The 15,610-nt window shown below is 46.1% G+C and overlaps 1 protein-coding gene across 4 annotated transcripts in view; it reads right to left on the reverse strand.

Annotated features, from left to right (window-relative positions):
* dennd5b (DENN domain containing 5B) overlaps positions 1-15,610 on the reverse strand; it is a 173,048-nt gene that overhangs the window by 29,357 nt on the left and 128,081 nt on the right. For all 4 annotated transcript variants that reach the window (XM_033037717.1, XM_033037715.1, XM_033037716.1 and 1 more), the window contains 5 exons: positions 12,631-12,862; positions 9,549-9,699; positions 8,347-8,440; positions 3,135-3,266; positions 344-496 (listed from right to left, as the gene is read on the reverse strand). In XM_033037717.1, coding sequence (XP_032893608.1) covers positions 344-496; positions 3,135-3,266; positions 8,347-8,440; positions 9,549-9,699; positions 12,631-12,862 — 762 coding nt within the window. The remainder of the gene's footprint in view (positions 1-343; positions 497-3,134; positions 3,267-8,346; positions 8,441-9,548; positions 9,700-12,630; positions 12,863-15,610) is intronic.

Raw genomic sequence — 15,610 nt, forward strand, 5'->3', positions numbered from 1 at the left:
CGCCCATAAATAAAATTTATTATTATTATTATTATTATTATAGCTGAGGCAGGTACTATCGCAACGTTTAAGAAACATTTAGATGGGTATATGGGTAGAGGTTTAGAGGGATATGGGCCAAACGCATGCCGATGGGACTAGTGTAGATGGGGCATGTTGGCCGGCGTGGGCAAGTTGGGCCGAGGCTGCAAGTTCCACGCTTCATGACTCTATGACTTTAAGCGAAGAGATTTGCAGTAGGGTAGTAGTGGTTCCCCATGGACAGTGCTGGGTCTACACTCAGATGGCCTTGCATGGGGCAGTGTAATCTGTGCAGAGGCAGAGCCCCCTTTGAAGAACGTACCTGTTTGATGAGCAGCCCATGACTCCAGATTCTCTCCAGCAGGTCACACAAGCTCGCTATCAACGTGTTCTCCTCCAGGCCAGTGATGTTGGCCTCTCCGTGCCCCAGTTCCACTGCCTCGTGACCCATCTTTTCCACCAACATTCGCTTGGTCTGCAACGGAGCAATCGCCAATGAATTCAAACCATCCAGTCACCTTCCCAAAACAACTACGGTCAATTACATAACGCACACGCTGGTGCAGCCGCCCCCTCACAGCGCCACAGACCCGGGCTCGATCGTGACCTTGGTTGCTGCCCGTGTGGAGTTTGCATGTTCTCCATGTGACTACGTGGGTTTCCTCCAGGTGCTCAGGTTTCCACCCGCATCCCAAAGACAACCAGGGTTTGCAGGTTAATTGGCCACTGTAAATTGCCCCTTGTGTGTAGGGAGTGGATGAGAAAGTGGGATAACATAGAACTAGCATGAGCAGCGAATCGGCATGGACTCGGTGGGCCGAAGGGCCTTATTTATATCTATGTTATCATTGATTATATTCAGGAGCCCATGAGGTCCTCAGGATTTTAGCCACTTCTGTACATTGTTATCTAAATCATCCTGCCCCTTCACATTACCCAGGTTCTCACCATTCAGTGAAATATTGGCACTCAGTACAGTTGCGGGAGGATACGGCTGGTGACACACATCACCCTTTGTATCCCATTTCCTATTCAACTCGATCCCGGCTATGGGTGCTGTCTGTACGGAGTTTGTACGTTCTCCCCGTGACCGCGTGGGTTTTCTCTGAGATCTTTGGTTTCCTCCCACACTCGAAAGACGTGCAGATTTGTAGGTTAATTGGCTTGGTATAAATATAAATTGTCACTAGTGTGTGTAGTGTAGTGTTGATGTGCGGGGATCGCTGGTCGGTGTGGACTCAGTGGGCCGAAGGGGCCTGTTTCCGTCATGTATCTCTAAACTAAATTATTCTGACCATCCGCTCCCCATTCCTGTTGTCAATCTCCAGCCATCACATTCCCTCAGCTGAAGGTACTTTTTGCCCCATAAATCCAAATATGTTAGTTGTTGGCCATCTCCAAATGGGGTCTCACAACCTTGGCTTAACCTCCAGTGCGGCACTAAAAATCTCCCAGGTCTCAGTGAACAGAGTTCCCGGCAGGGACCACAGGCAAACTGATTAAGTCCCCAGCTCCCTAAGAGCTTTGACATCAGTTGAAGACAACAACCCAGTTAATCAGAGGGCAAGGAAACTATTCCCTGATTGATGTCATATACATCAATGATCTGGATGATGGTATGGTAAATTGGATTAGTAAGTATGCAGATGATACTAAGATAGGTGGTGTTGTGGATAAGTAGATTTTCAAAGTCTAGAGAGAGATTTAGGCCATTTTGAAGAGTGGGCTGAAAGATGGCAGATGGAGTTTAATGCTGATAAGTGTGAGGTGCTACATCTTGGCAGGACAAATCAAAATAGGACGTACATGGTAAATGGTAGCGAATTGAGGAATGCAGTTGAACAGAAGGATCTAGGAATAACTGTGCATAGTTCCCTGAAGATGGAATCTCATGTAGATAGGGTGGTAAATAAAGCTTTTGATGTGCTGGCCTTTATAAATCAGAATATTGAGTATAGAAGTTGGGATGTAATGTTAAAATTGTGCAAGGCATTGGTGAGACCAATTCTGGAGTATGGTCGCCAAATTATAGGAAAGATGTCAACAAAATAGAGAGAGTACAGAGGAGATTTGTTGCCTAAGTTACAGAGAAAGGTTGAACAAGATAGGTCTTTATTCTTTGGAGCGCAGAAGGTTAAGGGGGGACTTGATAGAGGTCTTTAAAATTATGAGAGGGATAGACAGAGTTGACGTGGATAAGCTTTTCCCATTGAGAGTAGATTCAAACAAGAGGACATGATTTGAGAATTAAGGGACAAAAGTATAGGGGCAACATGAGGGGGAACCTCTTTACTCAGAGAGTGGTAGCCGTGTGGAATGAGCTTCCAGTGGAAGTGGTGGAGGCAGGTTCATTTTTATCATTTAAAAATAAATTGGATAGGTATATGGACGGGAAAGGAATGGAGGGTTATGGTCTGAGTGCAGGTAGATGGGACTAAGTGAGAGTAAGTGTTCGGCACGGACTTGTAGGGCCGAGATGGCCTGTTTCCGTGCTGTGATTGTTATATGGTTATATCACATTCTCCTATGGGGCAGCATGGTGGTGCTTCAGAATTGCTGCCTTACAGCGCTAGAGGCCAAGTACGGTCCTGACTACGGGTGCTGTCTGTACATTGATTGTACATTCTCCCCGTGACCGTGTGGGTTTTCCCTGGGTGCTCCGCTTTCCTCCCACACTCGAAAGACGTACAAGTTTGTAGGGCAGACACACAAAGCTGGAGTAACTCAGTGGGACAGGCGGCATCTCTGGAGAGAAGGAATGGGTGATGTTTCAAGTCGAAATGCCAGTATGAAGAAGGGTCTCGACCCGAAACGTCTCCCATTCCTTCTCTCCAGAGATGCTGCCTGTCCCGCTGAGATACTCCAGCTTTTTGTGTCTATCCTTGGTTTAAACCAACATCTGCAGTTCCTTCTTACACAGGTTTGTAGGGTAATCGGCTTCAATAAGAATAGTAAATTGTCCCCAGTGTGTGTAGTGTGTCCTAGTGTAACGGAGATCGCTGGTCGGCACAGACTCGGTGCGTCGAAGGGCCTGTTTCCGTGCTGTATCTCTATACTACACTAAACCGCTTTGATCCGTGTCCAAGTAGGAAAAATAATTGCAAGCTTGTTACCTTGATGCGACATTCTTTGAGCAGTCCTTCCACGAACTTCCAGTTAGTTTGTGCAATGACAGCAGGGGATAGGTCGGAGAGTTTCGGTTGCCGTAAGCTTTTTCCTAAGCTCCGGGCCTCTTGCATGTATTTCTGTAAATCAGGGCACATACATTTAGGGCTACCTTTCCCAAGCATCTGATGGATCTCTGTGAAATGGCACTCAGAGTGGCGGGATGCAAACACATGTGGGGAGGCCAGTGTAGTTAGAATATAGAACAGTACAACACAAGACCAGGCCCTTCGGCCCACACTGTCTGTGCTGAGCATGATGCCAAGACCATCATTTATCTACCTGCACGTAACCCATATCCCTCCATTCCCTGCATATCCATATGCCTATCGAAAAGTCTTTTAAATGCCACTATTGTATCTGCTTCAACCATCAGCACGTTCCAGGTAGCTACCCGCTCATCTCCTTTAAGCTTTTCCCCTCTCACCTTAAAGCTGTGCCCTCTAGTATTTGAATTTTCCATCCTGGCGTAAAAGGTTATGACTGTCTATCCTATCTCTATCTCTCAGCATTTTAAATACAATAACTATTTTACATGTAGTTAGTGGTGCAAATTACCAGTTGACCCATTACTAGTCTCATACACAGGGAGGTTTCTGAAGTGGATATGTCATGCTCCTGGAGTTAGACACAAAATGCTGGTGTAACTCAACGGGTCAGGCAACATCTCTGGAGAAAAGGAATAGGTGACATTTTGGGTCGCGACCCTTCTTCAGACAGGGTCTAGACCTGAAACGTTACTATTCCTTCTCTCAGGAGATGCTGTCTGACCCGCTGAGTTACTCCAGCTTTTTGTGTCTATCTTCGGTTTAAACCAGCATCTGTAGTTCCTTCTCACACATAACTCATATATGGTTATATTGCAGGCAGGTGGGACTAAGGGAAAAAATTGTTCGGCACGGACTTGTAGGGCCGAGATGGCCTGTTTCCGTGCTGTAATTGTTATATGTTATATGGTTATATGTTGTCATGCACATGGGTTTGACAACTGTTGGGTTATTTATTATTCGCTGCTACTTTCCATCTCACCTACTTCCCAATGACAATGCTATTGTTCCTATTTCATGGATACTGTAATTACTAATGCTCATCCCAACCTTTCTTCCTTGTTCCTCAAATGTTACTCGCTCTTTCCTTCCACTTGAGATATATCGCATTAGGGGACTCGAGTCATTTCCTACACCAGTTTCACACCAGCTCCAAGAGATTATCTCGCAAAAACCCAGATATCGGTGATAACTGGTGCAAATTTGGAAAAAAAGCACTTCAATATGGCGAGCGGGGTTAAAAGGAACTTTGTGTTGGCGGAGTGGATGAGAAAGTGAGATTGTGTCGAACTTGTGTGAACTGGTGGTCAATGGTCAGCATGGACTCGGTGGGCCGAAGGGTCTGTTTGCATGCTGCATCTCCTCACCTAAGCTAAACTAAATCTACACAAACGTCTTGTTTTACCTAAAGAGAGGGGACTGGGACATTGAAAATGGTGAAAGGGTTTGACAGATGCAGAGAAAACTTTTATTTTTACAAAGGAATCACAGTGTGAACGGGGCACTGTCATCTTAAAGTTAGAGCGAACCAACTCAAGAGTGGAGTCGGGAAGAGTTTTCCATTCATTTGGTGGTAACTTGGGATTTGCTTCCCATAAACTGCGTGCTGGCTGGGGCAAAATGTACCTATCAAGGCTGAGATCGATAGATTTACGACACTTCGACAGATCAAGGGGTATGAAGATACCATGGAGTAGGGTTAACTGCAGATCATCCATGATGTAGGTTCACAATCTACTTCCAGTCCTAATGTTACTATGGATACTGGGCCTAGAGTGCAAGAAAGAGTTTCCACCCTTCACTTCAGTGAAGAAAAACACATTTTGAAAAAGTACCGAGGGCTGTGGAGAAATGTTAAGGGAGGTTTCTACCCTATCTGGAAGAGTTGGGGAACACTTACACTTTAGTTCTGTGGTGCAAGCCCTATTTCAGTGAGCTAAGCAGACTGACCGTGTAAACAAAAGCTGTGAAGGATTAGAGCATCACACAGCGTCCGAGCGCAACGTACCAGCGAGCACTCGGAGGAGGATTTTTTGGGAGGTCGTACGGCGAGGGGCGAACCCTGGTCCCACTCCCAGAAGGCCATGGAGTTGTGGTGGAGGAAGAGGTGCCCCTCCACTGGCTAAAGGCGAGCGGTGGCGAGGGCCCAGAGGGGAACCGATCGCAAAGCGAGAGAGCGCAGGAGAAAGGAAAACACAAAACGTGAGAGAGGAGCAACAACAAAAAACAAAACTAAAGAGAACTCGTCGAGAACAACAAACAATCAAAGTCTCTGAGCATCATGGACTTATTCTGCTGAAAGTTACTGTTCTGAAATGGTGGGGACCAGCTTAGCGGTGGAATTGCTGCCTTACAGCGCCAGAGACCCGGGTTTGATCCTGACTAAGGGTGTACGCCTGTACGGAGATTGTACTTCTCACTGTAATCGCATGGGTTTTCTCCGGGTGCTCCGGTTTCCTCCCACACTCCAAAGACGTACAGGTTTGTAGGCTGGTTGGCAGCGTACCCTGCAGGCCGAAAGCCTGTTTCCACACTGTATCTATTGTCTATCTCTGAAATCTAAAGAGTAACATCAAGAGTAGAGTGGAGAAACTAGCAATTATGGGATGCATTTGTACAGGACTATGGGAACAGGAGCCCAGTCTCTGCTCGGGTGAAGGTACACAAAATTGCTGGGGGAACTCAGCGGGTGCAGCAGCATCTATGGAGCGAAGGAAATAGGCGACGTTTCGGGCCGAAACCCTTCTTCAGACCCCTCTGCTCGGGTCGAGCTGCCCAGCCCGAACCTCACCAACCTGTTGAGGCATGCTCCATTAATGTAAACCTGAATATGTCCTTAATCTAATACTAATGGGGTCAATTAGCATCGTAGTGTGAAGCTCATGACCACTGAGAATTGAATGGGGCCATTTAAAGTCATTTCGTAATCTGCTAATCACAGAACCAACCCATTAACAGTCACTGATGAAATGACTTCTCCAATCCAACAACCAGCATCATGGAAAGGTTTAATCACACAGAGGAAAAAAAGAAAGGTGTTGTGCTGAAGGGATGGAGACAGCTCCTGAGATAAATCCCATCACAAGTTCACACGTTATAGGAGCAGAATTAGGCCATTCGGCCCATCAAGTCTACTCCGCCATCCAATCATGGCTGATCTCTGCCTTATAATCCCATTTTCCTGCCTTCTCCCCATAACCCTCAACACCCAATGATCGATTGCTTTCTGAACTGCAGACTTATCCAGACTGTAGCGACCAGTATCTCCTACACTCTGCAGGATGCGGGCGTGTGAATATGTTGATGCACTCAGCGGTGAAGTGATTACCAGCGGCTGATCTGCCATTCACCTGGTCCCGGAATTAACTCTGAAAATAGGTCACAAAGTGCTGGAGTAACTCAGCGGGAGAACAACCCTGGAGAACAAGATTTGGTGACGTTTCAGTTCGGGATATTTCTACAGACAGGGCGGCCCAGTGGCGCAGCGGTAGAGTTGGTGCCTTACAGCGCCAGAGACCCGGGTTCGATCCTGACTGACGATACTCGTCTGTACAGAGTTTGTATGTTCTCCCCGTGACCTGTGTGGGTTTTCTCTGAAATCTTAGGTTTACTCTCACACTTTAAAAGCGTACAGATTTGAAGGTTAATTGGCTTGGTATAAATGTAAATTGTCCCTAGTGTGTGTAGGGTAATGTTAGTGTATGGGGATCGCTGGTCGGTGCATACTCTGTGGGCCGAAGGGCCTGTTTCCGCGCTGTATCTCTAAACAAAATTAAACTAAGCTGATTGTAGATGGGGGGGGTGAAATGAAGTTGGATGAGAGAAGGGGGGAGGGGGGAAGAGGGGGGGGGGGGGGAGGGGGAGGGGGGGGGGAGGGGGGGGGGGGAGGGGGAGGGGGGGGTTAAAGCTGGAAGAGAGGAGGGGCAGGACAAGGAGTGGCAGGTCATAGGTGAACACAGGCAAGGTGGGGTTTTGAAAGGCTGATGGTTGGAAAAAGGCCAGAGATGAAAGGTATGAAAGTAGGTGACATAAATTGTACTGCGTTCATATGGCTTGCACAAACACAGCCAGAGCAATGCATTCATTTCTGGACACCATCTTCAAGAAGGTTAATCGGTTGTGCATGTCGTACCTGAAGATTAATCTGAATGATACTGTCCTAAATGGGTTTATCGTGAATTGTGTTTTATTTGATTTATTTCTTCATTCCAGCATTTATTGTCCATTCCGAATTGTCTCAGAACTAAGGAGCCAGTTAAGAATGAATCACGTTAGTGGGGCTGGAGTAACATAGCTGTTTGAGTGGGTAAAGAGACTGTAGCTTTCCTTCTCGGAAGGAAGATAGAGAGCCAGACAGGTTTTTACAACAATCCATCTGCTCCATGCTTTTTTAATTCCACAGTTTTACTTAATAACTTCCGCTTGAAGTCGAATCTGTTGGGGTAGGGTCTGAACTGGTGCCTTTTCATCAGTGGTCCAGATTTTTGTGATATATATAGCAATGTAACCTCTTTATCCTTGAGTATAGAAGGAAGAGGCTCACATAGAAGACTGTGATTCATTGGAATTTTCTACTCAAGAGGGCAGTGTAGGCTCATTTGTTGTGTATACACAAGACCAAGATGGATAGCTTTTTAAATATCAAGGCAATTAAGGGTTCTGGGTTAGTGGCAAGAGAATGGCAATGAGGTATGAATGAATGAATGAATGAACACTTTATTGTCACATGTGACAAGTCACAGTGATATTCTTTGTTTTTGCTACCCAAGGTAAGCAAAGAGTCGCTACATAAAGGGCGGACGGAGCTCCAGTATCCCGTGCCAGGTCTTCCTTTTTTCTCCCCTCCTCCTCCTCCTCCCTCCCGCTGGTTCCCCCTAAGCCGGGTCCTCCTTTATTCTTCCATGATAGCCATGATCATAGAGAATGGCTGAATGGCCCACTATTGCTTTTATTTCTTATGTTCTTAATTTACCTTGAATGGCAACAGTTATAACTATCAGACAGCGAGAAAGATGGAGGGTTTTTATGAATGGAACAGTCAAAGTGACCATGGTTGGTGGTAGGCGCAGGTTGTAAACGGTTATGGGTAGAGGACTTGGGACCGCCCCTGTACCTCTTTCAGGTCGTTGTCCAGTGCCAGGTGCTCCGAATGTTGCCGTAGACGATCCTTCCTTCGCTGCGCTGTGGCGCCTCGGTTCGCCCATCGGCTGCGGGTGTTGGAACAGATGAAGAGACAGTTTTAATGCTTGGGTAACAGTGTCAACCAAGAAGAGCATCGACTCAGATCATTTCACACTGAAAACATCAGCCGCAATTGAAATGATAGCCTTTCCTCCATACAAGTGGAATGAATCACGAGCTTGATGGACCACTCTCCACTAGCCTGGATGAGTGCGGCTCCTGCATATGTCAAGAACTCCGACACCATCCCAGGCAAAGCAACCCATATAACTGGCACCCCATCCACCCCGCCACACTAAACATTCGTTCCTTCCACCAACAGTGCACGGTCTGCAGGGTATACCACCCCCAAACAAATGTTGGGCAGTTACTCACCAAAGTTACTCCGACACTAACTCCCAAATCTATGATCTCTCTCACCAAGAAGGAGAGGGGCAGGAAGCATTGTATTGTATTGTATTGTATTCAATTTATTGTCATTATCTCATAAGAGACAACAAAATGGATTGGATTGGAAGCAGATGGGAAAACCACCACCATGTTGCAGGTTTGACTATCTCTCTATTGAAGAACCTCACGGTGGCACAGTGGTAGACCTGCTGCCTTGCAGCGTCAAAGACCCGGGTTCAATCCTGACTACAGGTGTTGTACTGACCGGAGTTTGTACGTTCTCCCTGTGACCACGTGGGTTTTCTCCAGGTGCTCTGGTTTCCTCCCCCATTCAAAAGACGTGCAGGTTTATTGGTTAATTGGCTTTGGAAAATTTGTAAATTGTCCCTAGTGTGTGTAGGATAGTGCCAGTGTATGGGGATCGCTGGTCGGCGCGGACATGGTGGGCCGAAGGGCCTGTTTCTGCGCTGTGTCTCTAAAACTTAAAAAAAATCAAAACTACAACACTGACTGGACAGCATGCAAACAAAAGCCTTTCACTGTACCTCAGTACACATGACAATAATACACTAAACTTGGGGTTAGGAGGGGATGATTGAATGGCAGAGTAGGCTTGATGGGCCAAATGGCCCAATTCTACTCCTATTACTTACGACCTTAAACTAAACTAAGCAAAAGAAGGGAGGAGTGCACGCAAGTCACACTTAAGTTAGGGAAGATAAGATACTAAGGTGATGTACTCACTTGTTGTTGGTTGGTCCTGTTGCCAGTACATCTGCCTGCAGCTTGGGGAAGAATCCTTGCTCATACTTCCCCTGTCCAATCTTCATGTCCAGCAGGTGTGGATGGATGGCAGTGTGGTCGATCTTCACCAGGCGCTGCTCAATGGCTTGGGCTGGGCGGCACAGTCAAGAACAGCAGCAAATTAGTCCACATGACTGAGGCGAGCAAAATCAAATGTGTAGGTGGGAGATTAAATACCAAGTTGAGTGATCGTAACGTTGCAAAAAGCAAACAAAGGCAAATGTTGGAAATCCAAAGCTGAAAAGGAAATCACACTGCAAATACGCCGTGGATCAGGTAGCACTCGTGAGGTGCGAAACAGAGTTAATCGATCAGATCGACCAGAAACAGTATCTGGTGAAGATGACACCGTGTCACTGATCCCACGGATGCTGCTGAGCCCACTGAGCATTTCTAGCACATCCTGTTTTCAATATAGAGCACAAAGCTGTAATAGACTTTTGGAGAATGGGGTTAGGTGAGAGGTGGGGAGAGACTGCCAGACTGTCACAGCTAAAAGTTAAGCAGAACTTCCCTCTATTTTCTGGAGAGAAGGAATAGGCGATCTTTCGGGTCGAGACCCTTCTTCAGACGAAGGGTCTCAACCCAAAACGTCATCTATTCCTTTTCTCCAGAGATATTGTCTGACCCGCTGAGTTACTCCAGTATTTTGTGTTCTTCTTCAGCGTAAACCAGCATCTGCAGTTCCTTCCTGCACACTTTGTGAAGAGGCTTGTGCTTTCTCTTATTGCCTCTCTGGGTTATTGTATGTCAGCTACAGTCATATCAAGCCGTACAGCACAGAAACTGGCCATTCGGCCCACTCTGTCTCTGCTGACCATTCTACTTCTCCACACTAGTCCCGTAGACCCACCTCTTGTCTACAGCCTTCTATGCCGTGGCAATTCAAATGCTTGTGCAGATTCTTCTTAATTGTGAGAAGACTTTTAAATTTGAGTTTAATGGATGTTTCTTGTAATGTGGGAGGCTGAAGAATCGTAACTCATCCCTGATAACTTATTCAAGCACATTCAAGGAAACAAGTTTGGGTAGACTCAAAAGCTGATCTTGGTCAGCATGGATGAGTTGGGCTGAAGGGCCTTTGTGCTGTATGACTCTTATGAACTTCATAAGAAAAACACAAAAGTAGCCCCTCAGACTTCTTGGATGAAATTATTTATTTCATCCAATAAGAATTTCACCCTGCTTTGGCAAGGCTACCAGCGTAATCAAGGACGAGTCGCATCCTGGCTGCTCCCTCTTCTCCCCCTTCCCAGCAAAAGGTGGAGAAGTGTGAAAACACACAACTCCAGATTCAGGGACAATTTCTTCCCAGCTGTTATCAGACAACTGAACCATCCTACCACAACGAGAGAGCAAACCGGAATTGCTACCTACCACATTGGTGACACTCGGACTATCTTTGATCGGACTTCGCTGGCGTTACCTTGCACTAAACGTTATTCCCTTATCATGTACCTGTACACTGAGAATGGCTCAATTGAAATCATGTATTGTCTTTCAGTTGACTGGTTAGCACGCAACAGAAGCTCTTCACTGTTCCTCTGTACACATGACAATAGACTGAACAATAAAATAAAAACATCTCCAACTATTGGTTCTATGTGTGGACCTTCCTCTCAAGCAGAGGTCCAACTGCATCCAATGCCCAACAAGGGTTCAGCACAGAGTGAGTAAGAACAGGAAACCTATAGAAAATTCCTCTTAGCTGAAACCAATTACCACCGTGGTCCCTAGCAGGGACCGTCAAACACAAGCACAAGAAAAGATTTGCAACTCAAACCTTCTAGTTTGCAAATGATTTTCTCATAGCAGATTTTCATCAGATCAATGGAAGTGAGGTAAACACACGTAGAGAGAAGATTTGGTGCACATAATTCCGGATGTGGTGTTTGCTATTGGTGTTGTTAAACAAGGCTGTGATTTACGCAAGGAATTAGCAGTGATCAAAGTCAGTAATAAGCTTATTACGTTCATCGCCATCATTCCGGCCTTCTAGACAGAGCACATGAGGCTCTGGTGCTTCTATATCAAAGGAGCAGTACCTTCGAGCAAGCCAACTGTCTGGGAATAAAAACAAGCACTTGGCATCAAAACCTTCCTTTATAAACATGCCTGGGGTCATCTTAATTGGAGGAACATCAAACGCATAGCAAAGAGAACAGAATTCTGTTGATCAGAAACGAAACCCAAACCAGAAATGTAACTACAAGAAGAAGAGTAAATTAAAAGCTTCACCAGTCAGTGTAATGAACCAATGTTTGGAACTGCGAGTCACTGCAGCAATTTAGTTTAGTTTCGTTGAGTTTAGAGATACAGTGCGGAAACAGGCCCTTCGGCCCACCGAGTCCGCTTCAACCAGCGATCCCCGCATACTTACATTATCCTACACACACTAGGGACAATTGATAATTATACCAAACCAATTAACCTTCAAACCTGTACCTGCATGTCTTTGGAGTGCGGGAGGAAACTGGAACACCTGTGGAAAACCCAAGCAGATCACAGGGAGAATGTGCAGAGTCCAAACAGACATGCACCAGTAGTCAGGATCGAACCACAGCCGGACTCCGGCGCTGTAAGACAACAGTTCTATCGCTGGGCCTGTTTCTGCGCCTTCACTTTTCTCATCTTTGTCTACTATTCCACGGAATTCCACAGATTCACCACCCTCCGGCGACAGAAATTCCTCCTCACCAGCTAACAGAAGCATTCTCCTGCTGAAAACTCAGGTGCTTTACAGTGGGACTGGTCGCAGCCTGGGAAATGAGGCAGGTTTGCGGTTGGAATAAACCAGTGCACAATGTTCACAGGTTCCTGCTGAGGAAAACTGGAGCAAACCATAGACCTTCTCCAAGGCCAACAGGTCAGATGAACGGGACTACACCTTTGGACTTCGGTTTCACGAGCCAAACTACTACTTTGAGACGGATTATGAAAAAAAAAAGAAACAATGACAGTATACACGGTGGAAAAAAATGATCCTGCACAGATCCTGAGCCGAGAGGGTAAAGGCACTCACCTGCTTCTTTCAAGATGGTACACTTCTGATAGTTTGAGGTACGTATTGTGGGGACGCGGACATTGTAGATCTTCATTTTCTCGATGCGCGAATCAAACACCCTGAGCAGAGGATCCTTCTCCTCCCACAGTGACACAATCTTATTGTCGATGAAAGTTGCAAACATCTGTGTCTCTATGAAGTGTGAGAGGAAAGGAAGGTAGGGCTCTGGCTGGTCCGAGAGAAATGAAGCCTAGAATAAAAAGGAAAAAAAAAACAATTTTTGAAGTTATATATAATGCAAAGCAAATTAGATGTCATTCGTCAAATCTTGACAATTATTGACCAACATGATCTGGTCCGTGCTCCAGGTGTGGTGAAAATGTTCAAGGTGTGAATCGGGGTCAAGTTACACCTGGGAATTGCTCTGCCCAGGACAAGAAGGCTCTGCAGAGAGTAGTGCGTTCGGCCGAACGCACTATGGGAACTTCACTCGCCCCCCTGCAGGAACTGTACATCAGGAGGTGCAACTCCAGAGCCAACAATATCATGTGAGACCCCTTCCACCCATGCAACGGACTGTTCCAGCTGCTATGGTCAGGCAAACGCCTCCGTTGCCATGCGGTGAGAACGGAGAGGTTGAGAAGGGGTTTCTTCCCAGAGGCCATTCGGACTGTAAACGCCTTTCTCACCAGGGACTAACTCTACTGAACGTTTTTCCTTCCATTATTTATTATGTAAAAGAATATGTGTGTTATGATTGTGTTTATAGTTTGTTGGTTGTTTGTCTTTTTGCACATAGTCCGCGAGCATTGCCACTTTTCATTTCACTGCACATCTCGTATGTGTATGTGACAAATAAACTTGACTTGACTTGACTTTGCTAACTTGTCCTTCCTGGCAACATCTTCCTTCTAATGTTCTAAGTTCCAGAGACGTGCACCATTCTGGTGCTGAAGCTTCATACAAAACTCCTCCCGCCTCGTCACTTCTCGTCAATTCCTATTCCTTCCCTCATCTGCCCGTTTACCTTTGTCGAGTAGATTTGCACTATTTGTTCAGTTTAGACTAGAGATACAGCGTGGAAACAGGCACTCTGCTCAACGAGTCCACGTCGACCAGCAACCATCCCGTACATCAGCACTACTCCACACACTAGGGACAATTAACTTTTTTTTTAACCAAAGCCAATTAACCTACAAACCTGGGATAGACACAAAAAGCTGGAATAACTCAGCGGGTCAGACAGCATCTTTGGAGAAAAGGAATAGGTGACGTTTCGGGATGGGTTTCGACCCAAAACGTTACCTATTCCTTTTCTCCAGAGATGCTGTCTGACCCGCTGAGCTACCCGCTTTTTGTGTCTTTAGGTTTAAACCAGCATCTGCAGTTCCTTCCTACACAACCTACAAACCTGTACATCTTGGGAGAGTGGGAGGAAACTGGAGCACCCAGAGAAAACCCACACAGGGTCTCAGGGAGAACGTACAAACTCCGTACAGGCAGCACTAGTTGTCAGGATCGAAACCGGTCTCAAGTGCTGTAAGATGGCAACTCCACCGCCACGCCAACGTGCCACCCTGATATACATGGTGGTACAATATGTATGGGGTTGTTATTCCAGACTCAGGGTTGGGAGATTGCAACCTTCACGTGGTCCGCCCTGTTTCGACAAATGCAATCAACTCAGCGTGCACAGTCAAATAACATCAAATAGAACAAGTTGTCTGATAACTTTAGGCTGTGCACGCCATACGCAAGAAGAAGATTCCAGCCTCACATTGGAAAGCTCATACATGTTTGGATATTGAAAGTGAAGGCTCCTCCACAAGTGTAACTTCCACCAACTGTCGTGCAAAAACAAACGCATCCAAAGACACGGAACCAAAGTTCACCGTTGCTGGACTGTGCCTTTGGTTGCACTGTGGACATCGAGTTGATGAGAATTTGAGGAGAATAAAAGTGTATCAGTATAAATAGTGTTTGTTTCACCGATGGTCCAGGTTGAGGTTATTACAAGTTGGGGTTTCTATGCTTAAAGAAGGGAAGACTATGGGAGAGTTAAACTGTGCAGAAATGGCAAAAGAAAGCTGCACAGTGTGACTCTCTACTAGCCTTCCCTTCTTTAAGCGTAGAAACCCCAACCTGTAACATTTGTGTGGAGATACACCCTTGTGGTCGTACCAGCTGTGGGGAGGGGATGGTGTGGTGTGGTCATGGTCTCCCAGTTGTGTACCAATGCAACCAGAATAGAGTAACAAGTCCAAACTCTTTTTGGGTCATGTACTCATGAAAATTGGATGTTTCACCTGGCTGGTGAAAAGAGTATGACTTTTAAATTGGGTTCATGGAATAACTTACTCTCCCGAGTCTGAAGAAGGGTCTCGACCCGAAACGTCACCCATTATTTCTATCCAGAAATGCTGCCAGTCCCGCTGAGTTATGCCAGCAGTTTGTATCAATCTTCGATGTAACCCAGCATCTACAGTTCCTTCCTACACAAGTTATTGCCTTCCTCGCAGTAGATTAAAGGTTTTTTGAGGAAGTTGCAGATCCACTCCATGGCGTTAGCTGATGCACAGTAGACAGACTGAAGGTAGACACAAAATGCTGGAATAACTCAGTGGGACAGGTGGCATCTCTGGAGAGAAGGAATGGGTGACCATTTGGGTCAAAACTCTTCTTTAGTTCATTGAGTCACCCGTTCCTTCTCTCCAGAGATGCTGCCTGTCCCGCTGAGTTACGCCAGCATTTTGTGTCTATCTTCGGTGTAAAGCAGCATCTGCAGTTCCTTCTTACACAGACAGACCGAAAACTCTGCTCCGGTGCTGTGCAACTCCAAGTAAAATAGGATGGGATTCAAGAGAGATTTATAGAAATTGGTTATCTGAAGAGTGGATAACTGAGAAGCTCGCTGAATCAAAGATAATGTTTCCCAATTCTCAAGCTGTAAACCAGACTGATCGAGGCTAAGTTCAGATTGACCTGATCCACTGTTCTA

The sequence above is a fragment of the Amblyraja radiata genome, chromosome 19, assembly GCF_010909765.2.
Source record: "Amblyraja radiata isolate CabotCenter1 chromosome 19, sAmbRad1.1.pri, whole genome shotgun sequence".
Classification (NCBI taxonomy): domain Eukaryota; kingdom Metazoa; phylum Chordata; class Chondrichthyes; order Rajiformes; family Rajidae; genus Amblyraja; species Amblyraja radiata.